We start from the raw sequence: 23649 nt of genomic DNA, 5'->3' as shown, positions 1-23649 counted from the left end.
CTATGACAAGGGACCTGATCTCCTCAACAAGTCAATGTCTGGAGATAAAGGGGGCTGGGGGCTGTTCTAGGATCCAGATTAGAAGAATTTAACATAGCAACCTAACAACCAAAAGAAATGCTTGTCCTTGACTGGATTTTGGTCTGAGGTAACAGGCTGTAAAATCCAATTTAGGAACAATTGGGGGAAATGTGACTATTGGATCAATTATGGAATAATTCTTAATTTTATTATTATATTAATAGTACTGTTCTTGTTTAGAAACATGTTCTTTTTAGACATGCATATTGAAATATATAGGGGTAAAATGTCATGATCCTTGTAATTTTCTCTAAAGTACATAGGCAAATAAATAAATAAATGAATAAATAAAAGCAAATATATAAAAATGTTATCAACTGTTAAATCTGGATGGAGTACATGAAAATTCATTATAATTGGGTTTTTGAATTATTCATAATAAAAGTAAAATAAGAAATGGGAGCAAAAAAATCCTCTAAATTCTTTTTAGAGATGATCAAAAAGTTTTATTAAGAAGTGAATTTACAATGCTGTATCTCTAGAGGTCAGTATTGTGTAAGAGAATAAAGACTATATCTCAGTAGATAGTACAAGAGTAATTTTAGATAAGAATTATTAATTTAATATTAAAAATATATATTTCAGATCACATAAACTCAAGACATTCAGTCATAACATTTATATGGACAAAATTATTTCAAGCCCCTAAAAAAATACAGTAGGTGCTTAAATAAATATAAACGATTGGTGTTGATGATAAGGTAGCAGTGATAAGCTAAAAGCAGCCAACAGAATATGTTTAGTCTATAAGACATGCTAACAAAAAGTCCAGTAGGAAGTAGAAAGTGGTTGGTACTTTTCTACACATACTTCAGACATTATCACTTATTTTTAATACCTACAAATTTCCACTGAGTGGATATACTACACCTACTTATATATTACTTCATTAAAATATGTACTATTCTAGTATCTCTTGCTTTTAAGTATTTCACTCAGTGAATTAATTCTAATTAAGTCTGAGAAGAATTCTGATCAGCTTTGTTCTAACTGTTGCCAGCAACAATAATATCTAGCTCCCATTATAGTCAAGTGTAGCTAAATTCTGGTAAATACACAATACTTGACAGTTTGTACTCTGCCAACATCAATATACAGTCTGGATGTGAAAACAATAGTCCCAAAGAGGGCACAAGCCAAACAAACCTTCGATCCAGGAATGGAAGGTCAACCCACACCTAATTAAGGGCATATTGATTCTTTTGGAATGTTTGCTGACTAGCAAGCACCTTATGTTCCTAAGCCTATGAGGGGGGCATATTGTATATTCTGATGGAATAAAGGTTTTTAAAAATGGAGGTTTTATTATCGCCATTCTCCCTCCTAACATGAACAGATGTGGAGACCAGGACCTATCGGCCTCTCTGATATCAACTTTCTCTGCATTTTCTCTATCCCACTTCGAATTCTCTTTGGGCGGCAGGCTCTGTTGGCAGCTAAGCGTGCCACGTGACATTTGGCCAATGAGATGAAGCGGAGGGCTTCAAAGTCAGTCTTTCCAAATAGAATATCTAAGATAGATCTTTTGTCCCTCTTCTTTGCCCTTTCTTCCTGCCTAGAATAGAGCCATGGTAACTGGAATCGTCCATTTTTGTGAGCATGCAAACAAAATGCCACCTTCTAAGAAGAAAGAGCAGAAAGAGAGTCAGGCATTTAAGAGGATCAGGAGCCACCGAATCACTCCTACCCTGTGGCCCTCTTAATTAGGTGAGAAAAATAAAGCCCTTACTTGTCTAACCACTGCAAAGACGATTTATTTTCTACGCAGCTAAAGGCAGTCCTAACTGACAGAAACAGGCATGAGGGACGCTGTCAGAAGAATGAGAGGATCTCAAAGACTTAAGCCCTGTTCACAACCTTTATGTGCCTGTTTTCTCTTTGTCATTAAAAGAAAGTCACCTATTTCCTATTTTATATTCTTTCCAGAGTTACTTTGAGACTGAAAGGAATTTATGTCAATACACTTCACTAACTGTGAAAATACTAAACAAATGTAAGATACTAATAAGGAGTGGATGGCTCTTACAGTAACATTTTAAACTGTATGGTTTTCTCGATGAGAGCTACCTAAGGCCCTTTTCTCATCTACAAGAAAGACAACATTTTTCTTTGTCCCCCAGAGTTATCGAAAGGTTCAAATGAGAGAACATAAACTTGTAAACACTACACACGTTAGGACTCATGGAGTTATTATTCCGAAAGCGGTGTGATACACCATTGCATGAAATTCCGGGGTTGACTCCTCTGCTTTAGCTGGATGATCTTGAGGAACATATCAACTTTCTGAGTTTCCTTTTCTCACCTGTAAGTGCGATGCTAGTAGTAACCGTGTCCCTCCCTCAGGAGCTGGACAAAGTGTAGCAGTACTGCTACATTACACTCCAATATCCACTCTCCCTGTGTTCCCTGAGGGACAGAGCCCCTGAATTTCAGCTTGGATAGCCACTGAAAATAAAGACTACATTTCTTCACCTCCCCTGTGGCTGGATTCCAGCTATGTTTTGATCAATGGATGTGAGCTGAAGTGATGTGTACAACTTACAGGTCAAACCCTTAGTGGGAAACATCTTCCGTGTCTGCCTTCTAGCCCTCTCCACTGCCGGAAAGTGGATGAAGCAGTAAGCCATCCTCAGTCATGCAGATGAGGGCAACTAACCTTAGTACAGCAAAACAGCAAGAGAATTTGAGTGAGAATTTGGTACCAGGGAGCTGCCATGGTCTGCTTACATACAGGCTGCTGGAGAAGAGGGAAATAAACTGTTTTGTTCAATCTCCTGTACTTTGGTGCAGGTTATTACACAGCTTCAACTAGAAGTCTAACCTGTATAATAACTAATTTGGTAAGGATTAAATGAAATATGTGAAAGCAATCCATAAACCATTAAGCAATTATATAATTAATCTTAAGGCACACTACCACAGTAATGGCATGAAGCTTTTGTAGCTCATTCAATTGAAAAAAACTACCTGAATTATGAAAAGGAGTTAAAAGGTCAGATAACACAAAGCAGATTTCGTTTTGAAATGAGGAGCCAATCCTCATATATATGTTTAGCCTATCTCAGAGCAGCTAGAATTCGGGTACAAGGTTATTCTGCAAAGCAAATAATCTAGAGTAATAAAAAATTAACTTTGTCTCTATTTCTCTCCACTTGACAGACAGCATTTTTATGCAGTGTCAGCCACACCAATGAGACACGATGGATGAGGCTGGAGTAAACGATAAAACTATGCGGATGCCCAATGTGTTAGTTTCCTAGGGCTGCCATAACACATTACCACAAACTTGGTGGCTTACAATGAGAGAAATTTATTTTCTCACAGTCTGGAGGCCAGCAAGTCCAAAATCCCGAAGTTGGCAGGGTTTGTTCCTTCTGGAAGCTCGAAGGGAGAGTCTGTTCTGTGCCTCTCTCCTAGCTTCTTATGGCTGCCAGCAGTCGTTGGTGTCCCCCGGCTTGCACGCATCACTCCAGGCCCTGCCTCCTAACACATCGTCTTACCCCTGGTATGTCTGCGCGCTCTCTGTTTCTTCTAAGGATGCTCTCATTGGCTTAAGGGCCCACCCTAATGCAGGATGAGCTCATGTTGATATTTACCTTAATTACATCTGCCAGGACCTTATTTCCAAGAAAGGTCACATTCTGAAGTTCTGGGTTGTTATGAGATGAACTGTTTTCCCCCGAAAGATATGCTGAAGTCCTGACCCCCAGCACATCAGAACCTGCCTCTATTCGAAAACAGGATCATAAGTTACTAGCAGATGTAATTAGTTAAGATGAAGTCATGCTGGAGTAGGGTAGGCTCTTAATCTACCATGACTGGTGTCTTTATAAGAAAAGACACACAGACACAGACACACAGGGAGACACAACACACACCGATGACAGAGGCAGAGACTGGATTTACACCAAGAAACACCGGGGATTGCTAGCAAACTACCAGAAGCTAAGAGAAAGGCATGGAAGGATTCTTCCCTGTAGGTTTCAGAGAGCATGGCTCTGCCCACACCTTGATTTTGGACTTCTAGCCTCCAAACCTATGACAGACTATATATCTGCTGTTTAAAGACACACTGTTTATGGGATTTTTAATGGCAGCTCTAGAAAACTAATATAGGGATGGATGTGAATTTGAAGGAGACATTATTCAGCCTACTATAACTGGTCATCAGGGCTGCTTTCAATACTAGCAAAGTAGATACTGTCCCCATCAAGAACTTCATCATCGGGCTTCCCTGGTGGCGCAGTGGTTGAGAGTCCGCCTGCCGATGCAGGGGACGTGGGTTCGTGCCCTGGTCCGGGAAGATCCCACATGCCGCGGAGCGGCTGGGCCCGTGAGCCATGGCCGCTGAGCCTGCGTGTCTGGAGCCTGTGCTCCGCAACAGGAGAGGCCACAACAGTGAGAGGCCCGCGTACCGCAAAAAAAAAAAAAAAAAAAAAAAAAAAAAAAAAAAAAAAGAACTTCATCATCTTAGAGAACACTGGAGTCAAAAGGGCCATAATCCTAGCCTCAAGTTTTTGAGGGGAGTTCCCAATTAAAAGTATGAGGATTCCCTTCGGACTGTCAGCAATACTGCTTATGCCACTAATTGTTTCCCTCCACTTCACCACCCTGAAAATTCATGGTGTCATCGTGGACTTGTAACCCAGAGTGCACACCATCACTGATATCTGGAAGACCATGACTAGCCTCTCTGGCAAAGTGCAGATCCCAAAATGTCATCCCAGGATTCATTAGCTCTGACGAGGCTTTGGGCAAGGTCATTCCTGAGCTGAATGGCAAGCTCTTTGGCATGGCCTTCCATATTCCCCCTCCCAACACGACTGTCATGGATCTGACCTGTCACCTGCAGGAAGCTAACAAACATTACTGCATCAAGAAGGTGGGGAAGCAAGGGTCTAAAGGAGCTCGGAAGGGCGTCCAGACCTACAGAGGGATTGGCCTGATTATTAAGACTTTCACAGTGCTACAACCCAACTGTAATGCTGAGACTGGCACTGCCCTTAACCACCGCAATATCAAGCTCATTTCCTGATATGACAACAGGTTGGGCTAAGTCTACTTCACGGTGGATCTCAGAATGTACACAGAATCCAATGTGTAAGAGCCCTGGACCTTATCCCCAGCAACAGCAATGATAGAAACAGAGAGGAGCTCAGCTGCTGGGGAGTCCATGCCCAGTTGTATTCCCCGACACACTAAGAATCGTTCATCTTCATTTAATACAGTTTCTATTCTCTAAAGAAGGTTTAGAAAGCTCTGCTTTGCCATATATTATTAGTACCAACAATAAAATCCTCACTGTATCCAGGGAGGGGGTGAGGTAGGGTAGGGGACTGACTTTAACAATTACTGAGCTACAGCTGAGATTCCAACAGGACAGTAAATCCTACAGACAAATGGTTTAATAACGTTAACTCTTGGAAGCTCTAGCGTATTTCTTACCTGTATATTCAGAAAATGGCTTATGTATTACTCCTAGCACAGGTTTACCATTTACAGCCACACACACCATAGTAGTAACATACTTTCGAAGATCCTCTACAAGAAAAAAAAAAAAATCCAATAATAAAAATTATTATTAAAATAATTTTAGGATTGAATTTAAAAATTCAATTTTTAAAGCATTTAGAATTTTAAAAAGCATTTAGAATAGTCCCTGTGCAAGGGATGTGCTCACTAAATATCATTACTATATCATCAAATCAATTGCACTCTAGGAAAAACTCTTTACAAACAAACCCCTCAATATTCCATATTTCTACTATTTCTGCAAAATATTGTTTTATAATTTCAGTTACTATCAGATATACACACCTAGTGTCTTCTCCCTGTTCTCCAAATAGTTCTCTACTGAGTGTCTGTTTTGGGCCAAGTTCCGTACTTAAGCGCTAGACTGCAAAGGTGAAAAAGCAGAAGCCTCCATATTCAGAGAACGTACCGTTTAGAAGAACAGATATGTAAGCAATCAACTTTTATGTACTAAGAGAACAAAGCAAACACAGAAAATTATATATCTCTGTGCAAGAAATAAGGACTGAGAGAAGATCCACAGAAGTGAAACAGGAGCTAGGACTAGGTGAAAAGAACAGCAATAGGAGGTGGGAGAAGTAATTCTGTTTTGCTGTTTACTTGCTCCCTGGGTGCCTAGGATTTACTATCTTGAATTCTAAGAACAGATGCATATGGAATAAAACCTAAATTCCAAAAATCACAAGTGAATATTGTATTCTGGCTATATAAATAAATACCTCAATAACGAGCGCCTCAATAAATAAATCAATATGTAAATCAACACTTCAATAAACTGGGGTCCGATAGGAACTATTTTGTTGCTGTGACTGCTAGAAACTTCACTTCACTAAAGAATCAGTGACACAGTGAGAGGAGGATGCCATAATACAGTGATCTGAGGGAAAAAAAAAGGTTGAGAATAACTGATCCACTCCAGAAGTTGCATACCACAGTGCTTTAATCCAGCTCTCCATCTTAAAATCTAATTGGAAAAGTTGTGTCAGGTTGGTAAAGTACTTACCACCAGGAATACACCACCTGCCCTTGTTCTGGTTCTCCGGTACATAATGGCAACATGAAGTCTGAGATCAACTTTAATTTAAAATTACCAGTATATTCCTGTGTAGCATCAAGTGGGTCAATCCAGACTGTAACACTCTCTGCTGGCACTTCCTGAGGAGTGGCTATTTCCTTTAGGATGTCCTCAGGAATCTTACGATCCCATAAGATAACCTCCTGATCAGCTGCATCCACGTGTTCCTCAGTATTTATCTGCATTAAAAATAATTGACAGTTAAAAAAGTTTTAAAGTTAGAAAAAAATCACTACCTGGAAAAAACAGAATAGAGAAAAACAATTCAGACAAAATCCCATAAATTGAAAGTAGATAAATATTTTTATTTCAAGGAATGCCAATGAAAAATGAAAATATGTAAGAAATTCCAGCGACATTGTCTTCCAGTGCTTTCCAATCTAATATTCGAAATTAGCTTGTTGTGTAAGCAGGACAGAGAATCTAAACATAGAGAAATATAAAAAGAAACTAAACATCAAGGAAACAAGCTATTTAAAAGTTGATAATATTTAGGAAAAATAAAAGATCTAAAGGTGTGAAAATGGACTGACAATATTATGGAACACTGAACACAAGTAACTATAAGAGTCAGAAAGAGAAAAGTGACAATGGACTTAAAATTATGCCTTAAAAACAATATGACTTAAAAACAATGATAAAGATGTCAATTCTCTCATCTGTAAACTGCAGATTTAAAGCAACTTCAATCAAAATCCCTACACTTTTTTTAATCCCTTCTTGAAAACAGAACAATCCATTTTGGGGAAAAGGAAAAAATATATATATATGATATATCATAATATATATATATGTATGTGTGTATATATATATACATATATAAATATCATGGTGGGGTGACTTTCCTTGACATATTTTGGCTTTTTCCCCCAGCTTCACTGAGGTATAATTGACAAAGCTGAATGTATTTAAAGTGTACAACATGATGAGATGATATACACATACATTGTGGAGTAAGTACCACAATTAAGTAAATTGACGTATCTACCACATCACGTATTCACTTTTTTCTTTTGTGGTGAAAACACTTAAGATCTACTCTTGAAGCAAATTTCATGTATATAATTCAGTAATATAAACCACAGTCACCTTGCTGCACATTAGATCCTCAGAACTTATTCATCTTAGTTATAATTGAAAGTTTTTTTTTTTTTTTTTTTCCGGTATGCGGGCCTCTCACTGCTGTGGCCTCTCCCGTTGCGGAGCACAGGCTCTGGATGCGCAGGCTCATTGGCCATGGCTCACGGGCCTAGCTGCTCCACGGCACGTGGAATCTTCCCGGACCGGGGCATGAACCTGTGTCCCCTGCATCGGCAGGCGGACTCTCAACCACTGCACCACCAGGGAAGCCCGAAAGTTGCTTTATTAAAAAATAAATTTATTTATTTATTTAAATTTGGCTGCGTTGGGTCTTCATTGCTGTGCACGGACTTTCTCTAGTTGTGGCAAGCAGGGGCTACTCTTCATTGCGGTGCGCGGGCTTCTCATTGCGGTTACATATAAATGTGATACAATATTTTACTTTCTCTGTCTGGTTTATTTCACTTAGCAGAGTTCCCTCCAGGTTCATCTATGTTGTCCCAAATGGCAAGACGTCCTTCTTTTTGAAAGTTGAATAGTATTCCACTTTAGGTGTGTGTGTGCATCACATTTTCTTTATTCATTCATGCATAGATGGACACGTATCTATCTGTTGTTTCCATATCTTAACTATGACGAATATTGTTACAATGCACTTGCGAGTACAGATATTTCCTCCAGATACTGATTTCATTTCATTCAGATATATATCCAGAAATGAGACTGCTGGATCATATAGCAGTTCTATTTTAAATTTTTTTTGAAGAACCTCCACACTGTTTTCCATAATGGCTGTACCAATTTACATTCCCACCAACAGTATGAAAGGTAAGAGCTCCCCTTTCTCCACATCCTTGCCAACACTTATCTCTTGTCTATTTGATAAAAGCAATCCTAACAGGTGTGAATTCATATCTCATTGTGGTTTTGATTTGTATCTTCCTAATGATTAGTGATGTTGAGCACCTTTTCATATATCAGATGGCTAATTACATGTCTTCTTTGGAAAAATGTCTATTTGGGTCCTTTGCCCATTTTTAAATTGAATTATTTATTTTTTGCTACTGAGCTGAGTGACTTCCTTACATGTTTTAGACATTAACCCCTTATCATATATATGGTTTGCAAATACTTTCTGCCATTCCATAGGTTGCCTTTTCATTTACTTGACTGTCTCCTTTCCTGTGCAAAAAGCTTTTTAGTTTGATGTTGTCCCACTTGTTTATCTTTGCTTTTGTTTTCCATGCTTTTTGGTGCCTTTTCCAAAAAAATCATTGCTAAGACCATGCTAAGGAATTTTAGGTTTTAGGTGTCACACTTAAATCCTTAGTGTATTTTGAGTTAATTTTTATTGCGTGGTGTAAGATAAAGGTTCAGTTTCATTCTTTTGCATATGGATAACCAGCATTCCCAGCACCATTTATTGAAGAGTCTATCTTTTCCCCATGGTGTGTTCTTGGCACCTTGTCAAAGATTAGCTGGACATATATGCACTGGATTATTTCTGAACTCTATATTAAATTCCATTGGTCTATGTGTATGTTTTATGCCACTATCATATTGTTTTGATTACTATAGCTTTGTAATATAATTTGAAATCAGAAAGTGTGATGCCTCCAGCTTTGTTCTTGCTTGGCTACTCAGGTCTTTTGTGGTTCCGTATGAATTTTAGGATTGTTTGTTCTAGTTCTCTGAAAAATGCCATTGGAATTTTGATAAGGATTGCACTGAATCTGAAGATTGCTTTGGGGAGTACAGATATTTTAACAATATTAATTTTCCCAATCCAAGAACAAGCAATCTCTTTCCATTTATTTGTATCTTCTTCAATTTCTTTCATCAATGTCTTTCAGTTTTCAGTATACAGGTCTTTCACTGCCTTGGTTAAATTTATTCATATTTTATTGTTTTTGATGTTATTGTAAATGGGACTGTTTTCTTAATTTCTCTTTCAGATAGTTCACTGTTGTTAGTGTACAGAAATATAACTGATTTTTGCATGTTGATTTTGTAGCCTGCAACTTTACTGAATTTGTTTATTACTTCAAAAGTATTTTGGTGGAGTCTTAAGGGTGTTCTATATGTTAGATTGGCTCATCTGCAGAGACAATTTTACTTCTTCCTTTCTGATTTGGATGCATTTTATTTGTTTTACTTACCTAATTGCTCTGGCCAGGACTTCCAGTACTGTTGAATGGATGTCGTAAAAGTGAGCATCTTTGTCTTGTTTCTGATCTTAGAGGGAAAACTAAAAGCTTTTCACCACTGAGTACCTTAGCTGTGGTCCTGTCATATATGGCCTTTATTATGTTGAGGTATAGTCCTCCTATACTTAATTTGTTGAGAGTTTTTATCATGGAAGTATGTTGAATCATACGATTTTTATCTTTCATCCTGTTCAAGTGGTATATCACCTTGACTGATTTGCATATGTTAAACTGTCCTTACATCCCAGGGGTAAATTCTACTTGATCATGGTGTTTAATCATCCTTTAAATGTGCTGTTGAATTCAGTTTGCTAGTATTTTGTTGACAATTTTTACATGTATATTCATCAGGGATGTTGGCCTGTAATGCTCTTTTCTTGTAGTGTCTTTGTATGACTTTGGTATCAGGGTAATGTTGGTTTCATAAAGAGAGTTTGGGAGTGTTGCTACTTCTTCAATTTTTTGCAAGAATTTGGGAAGGACTTCAATTAATTCTTCATTAAATGTTTGGTTGAATTCACTGAAGAAGTCATCTGGTCCTTGGATTTTCTTTGTTGGGAGACTTTTGACTAATGATTTAATCTTACTAATTACAGATCTGTTCAGATATTCTATTTTTTCCTAGTTCAGTCTTGGTAGGTTTTTGTTTTAAGGTATTTATCCATTTCTTCTAGGTTATCCAATTTGTTGGCATATAACTGTTCATAGTAGTCTGTTATGATCCTTTGTATTTTGCAGTATCAGATGTAATGTCTATGCTTTCATTACTGATTTTATGTATTCGAGTATTCTCTTATCTTAGTCTCGCTAAAGGTTTGTCAATTTTACCTTTTCAAAAAACCAGATCTCAGTTCATATTTTCTATTGCTTTTCTAGTCTCTTATTTCTGCTCTGATCTTTATTATTTCCTTCCTGCTGCTAATTTTGGGCTTAGTTTGTTCTTCTTTTCCTAGTTCCTTGAGGTGTGAGTTAGGTTGTTTGAGATTTTTCTTTTTTCTTAATGTAGGCTTTTTTCTTTTTTTTGTATAAATTTCCCCCTTGGAACTGCTTTTGCTGCATCCCATAAGCTTTGGTATGTTGTGCTTCCATTTTTGTTTACTTCAAGATATTTTTTTTCATTCCCCTTTTGACTTTTTCTGAGTGTTGTTTAGTTTTCACATATTCGTAAATTTTCCAGCTTTCCTTCTGTTACTGACTTCTAGTTTTACATCATTGTGGTCACAAAAGATGCTTGATATGATTTCAATATTCTTCAATTTGTTAAGACTTGTTTTCTGGCCTAATATGTGATCTATCCTGGAGAATATCCTATGTGAGTTTGAGAAGAATGTGTATTATTCTGCTGCTGATGAAATGTTCTGTATATGTATGATAGGTCCATTCAATCTATGGCGCAAGTCTATTATTTCTTTCTTGATGATCTGTCTGGATGATCTGTAACTGAAAGTGGGGTACTGAAGTCCCTACTATAGTGCATTGCTCTCTTTCTAGCTTCAGGTCTATATTTGCTTAATATATTCAGATGCTCCGATGTTGTGTGCACAGGTATTTACAACTGTTATATCCTCCTAATGAAATGACCCTTTTATCATTACAGATTGACCTTCTTCATCCCTTGTTATAGTTTGCTTTATCTCAATCCCCTAAAGCCAGGCCAAGTGCCGAGAGCCTCTCATTTGTTTTCTCTAGGGTGGTGTCCTGAAATGCTCAAGTCTGTGAGCCTTTTCCCCATCCCAGAGTCATGGTGACTTTCTGCATTTGTTCACTAGCCATCTGCAAAGGCTTAATCTCATGGTCTGTGGGAGCATGTGCCAAAATCAGGCCAAAGCGGGTGGGTGGTGTGGGTGAGGCATGTATTGTTGGGGGTGTTCACAGGCCACTTGGGGGGGTTTGCAGGTAAGGAGTCCCCAGTGGCTTATGGGCAGGCTTCCTGACGGCATTTGCAAAGAGGTTAGTAGCATCCGTTTGATGAGTTGATTCCTGACTTAGGTGCTCCCACAGTTTCTCCCAACCCCTCCGACTTGCAGATCACCTCAGTAATCTAGGGGAGGTGAAAAAAAAGTAGGCCTTTTGGCAGTGTCTTGCATGGCTAGAAAAGCCAGGCACTCACTCACACACTCCTGTGGGTGAAATCATAGGCTGAAGGGGTCTCTCTCTCCTGGCACTGAGCTGTGTTACCTTGACAGAGGGGCAACGTAAGAAAAGTGAAAAATGTTCCTTTTACCCTCTTCAATGCATCTATTTTTGGATTTTTTTGTCTCAGTAATGTGCTGAAACTTCTCTGCTGGACTCCTTGACTCCCACAAAGAAACTCTTGTCCGTGGGTGACTGCCAAAATCAATGTTCTATAAGGGAATGACAATAGAGAATTCCTATACTACCATCTTGCAAATATCACTCTAAAGTATTTTGGGTATAGAGCCCACGCTCTTAATGACAATGCTAGGCCACCTCAATGAATGAATGCAGCAGTAAGAACATGCAAAAACCAGAATAAACTTAAAACAAATAATGGATGTGACACCAAGAAAAGAGAAGCAGTTCCTGGGTCTTGATCACTCCAGTTTTACAAAAACGGTAGTGCCAAGTCTGAGTGGCAACGACTGTGCCTTTTTTTTTTTTTAATTAATTAATTTATTTTTGGCTGTGTCGGGTCCTAGTTGTGGCACACAGGATCTTTCATTGAGGCACATGGGCTCTTTGTTGCTATGCATGGGTTTCTCTCTAGTTGTGGTGCGTGGGCTCCAGAGCACACAGGCTCTGTAGTTGCAGCACACGGGCTTCTCTAGCTGTGGCGTGCAGGCTCGGTAGCTGCAGCGCGTGGGCTTAGTTTCTCTGTGGCATGTGGGATCTTAGTCCCTGACCAGGGATCGAACCCGCGTCCCATGCCTTGGAAGGTGGATTCTTAACCACTGGACCACCAGGAAAGCCCTATCGCTGTGCCTTAATGATTAAGATTTTTGCTTGGAGTTCATCAGCTTCTTCATATTCTTTCAACTGAGTATGTGCTAACAAGTTACAGAACTTTATTTGAAAAGATTTTCACTGAGAGTCAGGTAAGGGAGAAACAAACAGAGTAAGAGAATAAGAACATCAGCACAATTATCTGATCTGTTTTTGCACAACAGCTATTTGTTACCTGCTACTACCACGTCACACCTACAAATTTAATAAACACTCCCACCATTGTAAACAGCCTCACCAACAGTTGTTAAAGTCAAAACCAGTAAGTCTTCCTCAATTATTTTCCACATTCCACCAGCCAGTAAGCTCTGGAAATTCTAGCTCTCGATTCTAAACATCTGTCACTATGTGTACCAAGAAATATATCCTAGTTTGAACCACCCTCTGTCTCTCACTTGGATTCCAAAAATAGCCTTTGACTGCTCTGCCTCCAATCGTGCATTCACTGATTCATTCATTCATTCAACAATTTAATGACTACATATTCTAAACTGCTTTGGGCAAGGGAATATAATAGTGAACAAAAGAGATCAATTACTGCCTTTCTGAAGCTTCACTTCTCAACCCAGCAACCTGACATCTTCCTAAATCACATCATGTCACTCCCTGCTTAAAACCCTCCAATGGTTTCTCATTACATTGAGATAAAATCCAGACTTCTTACCATCACCTACAAGGTTAAGTCCGGGATGATCTGGCTCCAGTAACCTTTCTCTATTTGCGCCCTTATTTACTACACTCCACTCACTTGCCCTCGTCTGATCCTCTGGCCTCAGGGCCTTTGCACCTGTACTCTTCTTTTCATCTACACTCTCCCCAAACCTCTGCATGATGGTCTGCCTGCTTCTCGTCATTCAGTTCTCAGCCCCTAAACAGGGCCCCAGAGTGGCCTTCCCTGACCACCATGGCCAGAGCAGGGCCCCACCCCACCCCACCCCTCTCCCCACACAATCTTATTCTCTTCAAAGCCCTCATTAGTATCGGACGTATGTGTTTATATGTTTACTATCTATCTTGACTCACGAGAACATAAGTTCTGTGAGCTCAAGGACACAGTTTCCTTCGTTACTATAGCGCTATCCCCAGTGCCCAAACCAGGGCCTGGCACAGTAGGTGCTACATAAATACTTCTTGATTGACAACATTATTCTTCATCAATGCAGTTTCATTTCTTCCCTGTAAGACCTTCCACTCAATCTACTCTCATCACTACTGCCTATCTGTCTCAGTCCTCACCAAGGAATTGAAGAATAAGAAATCAAGACCCTAAAATACAATTAGTGCCATTCATATGACAGTTCAGTTACTCTGGGGTCAAAGAAACTTTTGGTTAATGCCTTAAGAAGGTAGCATTTACTGCATTCTCCCTAAATCATTATATCCTGATAAGTTTTTAGATATAATGCTTCACACTGTGCTTTCAGTAGGCATTCAATAACTATTTTCTAAATGGATATATATAGCTCTCTAGCTGTCTTCTTCTCCTTTTACCTACAGAAGCCTTTTACTGCCAGCTATTACCTCTCAAATATACCCCTATAAATAAACATGCTCTGGTGTCTCACACTTTAAAAACAAACACATGAATCAAAAAATCCACAGAACCTTCTCTTAGTCCCACATAATACCCTAGCCAAGTTCCTTAGAGCCCAATTTCTTGAAAGACTTGTCTTACTTAATGTCTCCTTTTCCTTACTTCCCATCTTTTAAAATTTTGCTTCCTTCTCATCAAGACACCAAGAGAACTCTCACAAAATTTACCAATGACCTGCACACAGAGCCATTATAAAGAGTATGTGTTCTACATCAGATTGCCTGAGTTACATTCCAGCTCCTCATTTTACTGGGTATGTGACTTACCTAGGCTAGTCACTTAATCTTTCTGAGCTGCAGTTACCTTATTGCTAAAAGTGGGTGATACGTGCACCTTCCTATAGGGTTCTTCGGGTGAATCAATGACATACAATAGGCAAAACCAACAAACAGTACAGTGCTTAACACAGAGTAAGCACTTCATAAAAGCTGGCTGCTAGTATTCTTACTAAAGGATGATTTTCAGTTTTCGTTATTCTTGGTCCTAGGCCCTGATCTTCCCTTTCACACTATATTCTCTCCCGAAGCACCCCTGTCCAAAACTGGTTTCAATTAATATTACAACATTGATGACTCACAAATTTATATTTCTAATTCAAATGTCTCTTCAGAGCTTAAGACCCATATATTCAACTACCACTTTAACAAGTCCCCTTGGACCTTTCAAAGGCACCTCTAACTTAACAAGGCTAAGATGGCATTCGTAATGTGCCCTATTGCACTTGTCATCCTCCACTGCCCTTCACCACCAGCAAAACGCCAATTGTGAAAGCCAGAAACAGAAGTCATTTTTGACACACATCCCTAGAAATTCTCTCATATCCTTCCACATATATCCTCCTCTCCACAACCATGACCCCCAATTCAAAATGCATCATCTCTCACTTGAGAAAGCCTCCTAACTGGTCTACCCCCTCCAAACCATTCTCTAAGCATCTACGCCATGAGCTCTTCCAACCTTTAAAAAACTGTAGTTAAGAGTACACTTTATTTGCTACTCCTATGCTGCCTTATATACAAAATTATACAGACCTGAGATAATTCCCAGACCATTAAGTGAATCTCTGTGAGCCTAAGATGATTTTCTACCTGTGTAAGCTTTGCCAAATTATTTACCTCTCCAACCCTCAATTTATTTACCTGCAAAATGGAGGTAATAGCACTTAACCTCCTACGCTGTTGTCAAGAGTAAATTAATAATGGTAAGAAAAAGCTTAATTCGGGGCTTGCCACTTACCGAGGACTAAATAAATGTTGGCTGGTAAAACAAGCTGAGTATAACTTTCCCATTGCCTGAGTTTGGGTCCTCATCTCTCACAAAGTCTAGTTAAACAGTCTCCTAACTGGTCTCGCTCACCTCTCAATGCCCAAAGCCCAAACAAAGTATGGCATCATGTAGGCTTCAAGAAAAGTCAGGTAAGTCTGGCCTTCTTTTAGTACTCTAGGATTAAACTAAAGATCAGGTTCAAACTTCTTTGAGATTAGCATAGGATCTAGCCTCTGCCTACCTTCCTAGTTTCTTCCACAGTAAGCCTTCCACGTGCATCTGTTTCAAGTTCATCAGGCTACTTGAATTTACTACACTACCACCTCTATACCGCCTGCTCCTTTGAACTTGGTTTTTCTCTGTCTGTGATGCTTATGTCTGTACTAATTATCAAATTACTAGTTATCTCAATTTTATAGAAGAGGAAACTGTAGCCCAAAGAAGTTAAATGACTGGCCAGGATCACCTAGCCTGGTGACAGGACAAGACGTTAAGGCGAGTGTTCTTTGCACTATATTAGCGCTTCTCAAACTTTTCCGGTGAGTACTCCTGTTGAGAGAGAAGAGTCTCTCATCCCTGAGGGTCAAGAAAGGCACAGACCCAAGATTCCTACCAGCTTGAAGTATCATGCTTTATCTTCAAATAAATCACTGTCAAAAACTTGTAACAAATTGAGGACGGGAGCCCCTTAGAAAGCGAGTTCCCTGTACATTAAACCACAACTGTAAGTCTAAATGTGCTCTGTAGTGCAAATCCACTCCAGAAAGCTATCCTCAGCCTCCGTTTTCATCATTACCCACAAGCACACAATGAGACAGTGGCATACAAATGGCGGCAGTCACTATTATTTTCACACCATGAAATCAAGCATTGCCGATGTGTTTAGGAAGAGGAGAAAGGCTGCCCTGAGACCTCTCCCAAGATCCCAAACGTGAGAAAGACTGAAGGCAAAAGGGAATCCAGAGATCCCAGGCCAAACTTGAGTTTTCTTAGGACAGCATATGCACCTTTTTTTTTTTTTGGCCACGCCGGGCAGCATGTGGGATATTAGTTCCCCACCTGGGGTCAAAGCTGGGTTCCCTGCAATAGAAGCGCCGGAAGAGGGGAGTCTTAACCACTGGAACACCAGAGAAGTCCAACATGCACTGCTTTAGAGCAGGGCTTCTCAACCTCGGCACCAATTGAAAAATTAGGCCAGGTAATTCTTCATTAAGGGGGACTGTTCTGTGCATTATGGGATGTTTATCCTCTACCTACTAGATGCCAATAGCATTCTTCCCCCAGTTGTGACAACCAAAAATCTCCAGACATTGCCAACTGTCCCCTGGGGGCAAAATTGTCCAGTTGAGAGTGAGGGACACCTGCAATATCCTCTTACTAAGGAGTGAACAATTAAGAGAGGCAAGCTCAAGCCTCTGACTCCAGACAGGGAAGTCATGGGAGAAAGGGACCTCTCTCCATTTGCTTAGGGCACCAGGATAAAAGGAGAGGATCTATGGTTTCTCAATGCTAATTTTCCACGGGGACATAAACTGAGTGGGATTCGACTTAAGATCCTCACCAAAACATTTCAGGTGCAGCTTCAAAAACAGCTAGACATTTAAGACTGTACTTCTAGGTGTTGGAGGAAGGGAAGGAGACAGGAAAGAATGTAGGGCTGAGTCACTACCTAGATGGCAGTAACATCTGGCCTCTAGTCTAACAACTTACTGACAAAAGGAGACAGCTCATCATGACACCATCCTACTGTGACATTGTGTAAGTGAACATAACCTCCTCTATTCCACTAATCACCATCCAACACGAACACAAAAAGACACGCAAAAAGACGTACATGCAAACACTCAGTCACAAGAAAACAAAAAGTTATTTTACATAAAAGCAGACTTCAACATCTGTAAAAAGCTTAGTTTTTGTGTTTTAACAAAATGCAGCTCATCACCCTTGGCAGCTATTCCCCCAGCGTTTGTTAAGAAGGGAGAAAACAAATGCAGAATCCTGTGGAAGTTACCCAAGGCAAAAGTTTTGATAGATGTGCAGTGGGGTGGAGTTCACATTTGAACACACATGTACATATGGATATACACATCCAATATTTGAGAATATTTTTGAACTGGCCTTTTTTTTTTTTTTTTTTGCGGTATGCGGGCCTCTCACTGTTGTGGCCTCTCCCGCTGCGGAGCACAGGCTCTGGACGCGCAGGCTCAGCGGCCATGGCTCACGGGCCCAGCTGCTCCGTGGCATGTGGGATCTTCCCAGACCAGGGCACGAACCCGTGTCCCCTGCATTGGCAGGCGGACTCTCAACCGCTGCACCACCAGGGAAGCCCTGAACTGGCCTTTTTTAAAAAGTCAACTCTCTGCCATATTTCACTATTATTGCCTTTAAGCTTCTACAATTTTAAATTTTCCCCAGAAAAATCATACTACAAGTTTTAAGTAGCCTCCTAAAGGTAGTTCATATAAACTGTGGACAGGAGTTTCATGAGTCTCAGGTCTCCCACGTGGAAAGTGGGAAAATAAAATTTACTTCTTAAAGTTGCTGTGAGGATCAAGCCAAGTCCTATGTAGCCAGGATCTGGACACCTAAAATACACTCAATACGTGGTTACTATCACTATTGTTTATAACTAGCATATATCAACTTCTCTGAAATTCCCGTTTTTTTCCACAAACTCTTAGGGAACACCATGTGCTTCGGAGAAGTGAAAAAGAAATTTTACAAGCACATCTTACATCCAGGAGCCAACACAAGATAAGTATTATTTGTGATGATAAAGCGCAGTAGGGCAAAAGAAAAACCTGAAGTGTTCTATGTTTTGTTTGAGAACGATCATGTCAATTACATCAGGTATCCAGCAGCTCGTGATACGAGAGCCAGAGTTCCTTCCCACTGCAAAATTTTTTTAAAAAGACAAAAAAAAAAAAAAGTAAGAAAAAAAGACCAAAAAAAAGAAAAAGCAGTAATGCAACAGACTGGAGAGAGGGTTAAACAAGATATGTAATTCTACAATGACAATACTCCTAAGTCTTACAAGAACAACAGTAAAAGGTCAGATACCTTCCAAAGAAGCTGGGGTTTACGTTTCACTGTTTATCGAATCAATAAAATTCCACTGGAAACAATTTTTCTTCCCCGTCGCCAAAATCTACTGTTAGGTGAGCTAAAACATAGAAAGTACCGCCACACTATGGTAGCTCTTCCTCTGGATTGTAATACATTTTAAAAAGCTTTATTCATTCAACAGCAGCTGCGCTGAAAGGATGAAGTATTAATAACAAATCCAAAATGTCTGGATTTCCCTAAGAAAATGTCAATTCCTTCCCCAGAAACGTTCTTCAATCCTTACTCTTTGGAGTAAATAAGGGATAGAAGGCTGAAGTTGCTGGGAAATATACTTCGAAACACTTCCTTGAAGGGCCCCCCAAATATATGCCAGTAAGAGGGTCCTGATGAGACCACAGCTAAAGTAAATCGTGGGCGCACCAGCCACAAATGTCCTGCACACCCAGAGCTCTGCAGCAAGACGTCTACCGTGGCCTTCAGCTGGTTCCTGGCAGGTCCACCGTAAAACATGTATTTTATAGTCACGACCCTTCCAGCAATTAGATGAAAGGAGGCTAGAGGGCCTTGGGGGTGCTAGCCCAACCCTTTCATTCGACAGAAGAGCCTGCGGCAGGGAGCGAAGTTAACTTTCTCTGCCTCTGGAGAGCAGGGCCCACCCAGAAGCCAAAGCTCCAGATCCCAGGTGCCAAGCGGGCGCGCACACCTGGGGAGGGGCCAGAAGGTCACGCGCCCCGAGTCGGACGCCCCGCGACCTCACCCAGCTCTTCCAAGAACTCTCTGTTATGACCTTGAGCACCTAAACCTTTGCGTCTCCATCTCCGGATCTGCAAAATCGGAGCCAGAGCCGGAACGCCTGGGGCTGCTGCAGGAGTCGACGCGCCGGGACCCGCGCCCAAGCCCCCGCTCCGCCCTCCGCCCCAGCGCCGGCTCGCGACGCCCACCTGCACGTTGGGGAAGGCGGTCTTGAGCAGGTAGAACATCTTGCGGTTGGACAGCACGTCCCCGCTGGTCATCTTGTCGTCGGCCCCCTCGCGCGTCTTCCCCTTGGACTTCTCGTGGAGGACGTTGCTCTCGCGGACGCGCCGCACTTCGTCGCCGCCGCGCACGGCCGCCAGCACGGACACGGCCAGCATCTCGCGCAGATCCACCGTGCCCCCGTTGGCCGAGGCCGCGGGCCCCGCCGCCCCGCCGCTCGGCTCGCCGCCCAGGCCGAAGAGGCTGAAGCGGCCGGCCAGGAAGCCCGAGTAGAGGTGGTAGAGCACGCCGAGCCCCAGCAGGCAGAACACGGCCACCCCCAGCGGGGACAGGCGGATGCCCATGGGGGCCATGGCGGGAGGCCGGGCCCTCGGGGCGGCAGCCCTCACAGGCCTGCCCGCGCTCCCGGGTCGGGCAGCGCGCGGACTACACCGGCGCCCGCTCCCCGGCGCCCGCGCGCCCCATCGCTCGCTCCCGGGAAAGGCCGAGCCGCGCCAAGAATCCCCTCGCCGCCTTTCCGCACGCCCGATTCCCGGGGCGGCGCGCTCCCAGTTACTCAGCCGGCCCGCGCGCCTGGCTTACACGTTAGCCAACTGCCGTGAGGTGAAAGGGGAGCGTGGGTGTGTATCCGGGTTACGCAAGGGGGCGGGGCGCTGGTGAGGGGCGGGGTGAGCCAGCCCCAACCCCCTGGGCGGGGCGACCGGAGGCGGGGCGGCCGGCCGGTAGCTCCGGGTAGTGACGGTCGGCGGCGCCTCAGTTATTCCGGTCGGACGGCTGTGTTTGGGTTTTCAGGTCACTCCGGGATATGGCGGAGCTACTTCCCAGGCACGGAAGGATGCTGAGTGCCGTGTGGAAATTTAAATTAAATCTCTCTTTGAACGACAGCGTATATCTGAAATAGAGCCATAGGGCCAGTCTAGACGTCCCGTCGCTCAGATTATTGAGGAACGGAGGACGTTGCAATCCATTTTAAGAGAAACCTATGCTTTTTTTCCGTCGTCGGCGCTTGTGTAGGCAGAGCCTGCAGCTTTAAATCGCCTCTCGGCGCTCTTCCAGGCGGAGCGGGAGTTGGGCGGGGATGGGAGGAATTTTACTTGGCTTTTTATTCTTTCGGCACCCCAGTCTAAACGTTTATGCATTTATATCTGTCTGTCTGCATAGATTTTCCCCTTTACCTTCACCCCCCAGAATAAACCATCCTGTAGGCAGGTGAAGAACTTACCTTGATTCTGGGCTCTCACGATGTGAGAAAACACCCCGGGCTTGCCTCACTGCCACATCCACCTTACCCATACAGTACCTTGCAGAGGCTGAGGGGGCAGAGGAATGGCCTGCAATATAAAGGTTGTCTCAGGGTGGCCCGTCAATCTAGAGTATGTAATCTCTGGGTCAATGTAGGCCCTTCAAATGTACTTGCAGAAGCATTTAACAAAAGTAACTGCCTTCTACTATGCCACTGATTTTAGCAATAATATAAGTGCTTACTAAATTTTAATAAGTATTATAATAAGCGTTAGTAAGTTTATCCTCCATCTTGAAAGTGAATATTAAGGTGAGCAGTATCATTTTAAGTGTTAGAATATTTACACAAAATCAACTTAAAATGCAGCCGGTTTTACTGTTCACAGCCAAAAGTCATTGGTTTTAAATGAGCTTTAATATTAACGACCTTAAAAACTTTAGGTATACAGAATGCATTATGAACATCCATTGCTGAGCAAGTTGTTAGAGACGGCTGACTCTTACTTACCACTTCCTTTGAGTTCAGAGCACCTGTAGAATTCGCTTGTGGTTATACAGATACAATAAACAAAGACTATTGATTGCTTGGTTTCCTCGCTTATAATCACAGCACGAAGTCACGTACAAATACAAATCAATGTAGGAACAGTTCCTGGAGTGTGGACGGCACCGAATCTTAAGGAACTGGCACTGTCTTTGTCAGCTTTGGGGAGCAACTTCACAATTAAGCAATGCTGCTTTCCAAAGAAATCTGAAAGTGAAGGTCACACAGGGTAATTATGGTTACCAAATCTAGGGATAAATATAAAAACCGGGGTTGAAGTGAAGGCTTCATTCAGCTCAACCGAATCACCTCAAACTGCACCATGAGATCAGCAAAAGATGTGAGTTGCATAGTAGTTATGAAAATATTAAAAGCATTATTGGAAAGTCTGGCTGAGGTTTGTAAAAATAATCAATAGTATATTCCAAGGATAGTGGAAAGGAATACTGGCCTATGCTCACTGTGGCACTATACAAAGCCTTCGTGAGACACAGAGAGAGATGTTAAAAGTTCTGAGGCATTTATACTGCAGGAAAGGGATTAAGACTTGAGAGAGAAGATGACAAGGCACATGCAAAGAGTGAAAGTGAGTTTAAAGATCGTAGTTCCAAGTGCTTTAGTATTCAGGTAACAACTGATAATAGCTAATAGATATTGATAAAAGACAGCATGTAATCCTTAAGAGAAGCTTTATGACAAGAAGAACAATTTACATGCGGGACAGCGATATTGTCTTAGAACCTTCATAGGAATTTTTAAAAACATTTTTATTGGAGTATAGTTGATCTACAATGTTGTGTTAGTTTCCGGTGTACAGCAAAGTGAATCAGTTATACATATACATATATCCACTCTTTTTTAGATTCTTTTCCCATATAGGTCATTACAGAGTACTGAGTAGAGTTCCCTGTGCTATACAGTAGGTCCTTATTATCTATTATATATATAGTAGTGTGTATATGTCAATCCCAATCTTCCAATTTATCCCTCTGCCCCCCTTACCCCCTGGTAACCATAAGTTTGTTTTCTACATCTGTAATTCTATTTCGGTTTTGTAGATAAGTTCATTTGTACCCTTTTTTTCTACATGCCGCATGTAAGCGATATATGATATTTGTCTTTCTCTGTCTGACTTACTTAGTATGACAATCTCTAGGTCCATCCATGTTGCTGCAAATGGCATTATTTCATTCTTTTTTATGGCTGAGTAATATTCCATTATATATATGTACCACATCTTCTTTATCCATTCCTCTGTTGAAACTTCATAGGAATTTGATTGAAAGAAACTTGCGGTTTCAGTAACAAGTTGCTAGAAGCTTGAAAAACTGCATACATACTAATGAAAATTATATGAAAGTAAATGTAAGATAATAGGTTTGTGAACGGAGGCAAACTGATCTTTCAAAAATAACCTTTTCTCTAGGAGTCGAAAACTATGAGGACTAACTAATATTTCTTCTGTATAAGTGCTGATGGCAACGAGCATTGACGTAGAGCAGAAACTTCTTTAACCACCTTCCACTTAACTGGCTTCACACATACTCCTCTCTATGTGCTCACACCTAGTAAGGGTATGTGCTCTTGGGGCACCTGCCCCCTTCCACTCCCACTAGTAAAACTGTATATATACCATAAGAGTTAGTTTTGTTTATTTCAACCCCATTTTGCCATTGTGGTTATTATTATAATTACACGTAAATTAAATACAATATAAGAGAATCAAACATGAGTATAAATATAAAGCTGAAAGCGTTAAATATCTTGATTAAGGCGAGTCACCAAAAACAAAAATTTCCATCAAATTAGGTGTTGGAGCAAAAACTGATTGTGAAGAACAAGAATTGTGGAAGTTCAAACTGATGCTGAAATCAGATTGCTGGACTTAAAGAAACCAATCTGGTCATCCTGTGGACGATGCATCACCCATATAGTTGACACTGCAACAAGGGCCAGCAAAGAAAGCCCTGCCTTATACTAAAAGATCGACAAATGATGATATATTTACATCTTCTAAGCGCCT

The 23649-nt window shown here is 41.2% G+C and overlaps 1 protein-coding gene across 4 annotated transcripts in view; it reads right to left on the bottom strand.

Moving 5' to 3' along the window:
* Positions 1–21079, bottom strand: part of BPNT2 (3'(2'), 5'-bisphosphate nucleotidase 2) — a 32929-nt gene extending 11850 nt beyond the window's left edge. For 2 of the 4 annotated variants that reach the window (XR_016388563.1, XM_022556776.3), the window contains exons 1-3: positions 19807–20440; positions 6705–6867; positions 5527–5622 (exon numbers count right to left, since the gene is read on the bottom strand). Coding sequence is in view for 2 of the 4 variants with exons in the window: in XM_022556776.3 (XP_022412484.1) it covers positions 5527–5622; positions 6705–6867; positions 19807–20193 (646 nt within the window). In the remaining 2 variants the exon portion in view is untranslated. Of the gene's footprint in view, positions 1–5526; positions 5623–6704; positions 6868–19806 lie in introns of all 4 variants that reach the window. The other 2 variants (XR_016388564.1, XM_089899138.1) reach the window with 2 other exon arrangements.
* Between the last annotated feature and the right edge of the window lie 2570 nt (positions 21080–23649).

This window comes from Delphinapterus leucas, chromosome 17, assembly GCF_059928025.1.
Source record: "Delphinapterus leucas isolate spDelLeu-1000000601 "Yukka" chromosome 17, BTC_Dleu_Yukka2, whole genome shotgun sequence".
Classification (NCBI taxonomy): domain Eukaryota; kingdom Metazoa; phylum Chordata; class Mammalia; order Artiodactyla; family Monodontidae; genus Delphinapterus; species Delphinapterus leucas.
Note: the sequence above shows the minus strand (reverse complement) of the source record. Positions and strands in the feature narration are given on the sequence as shown.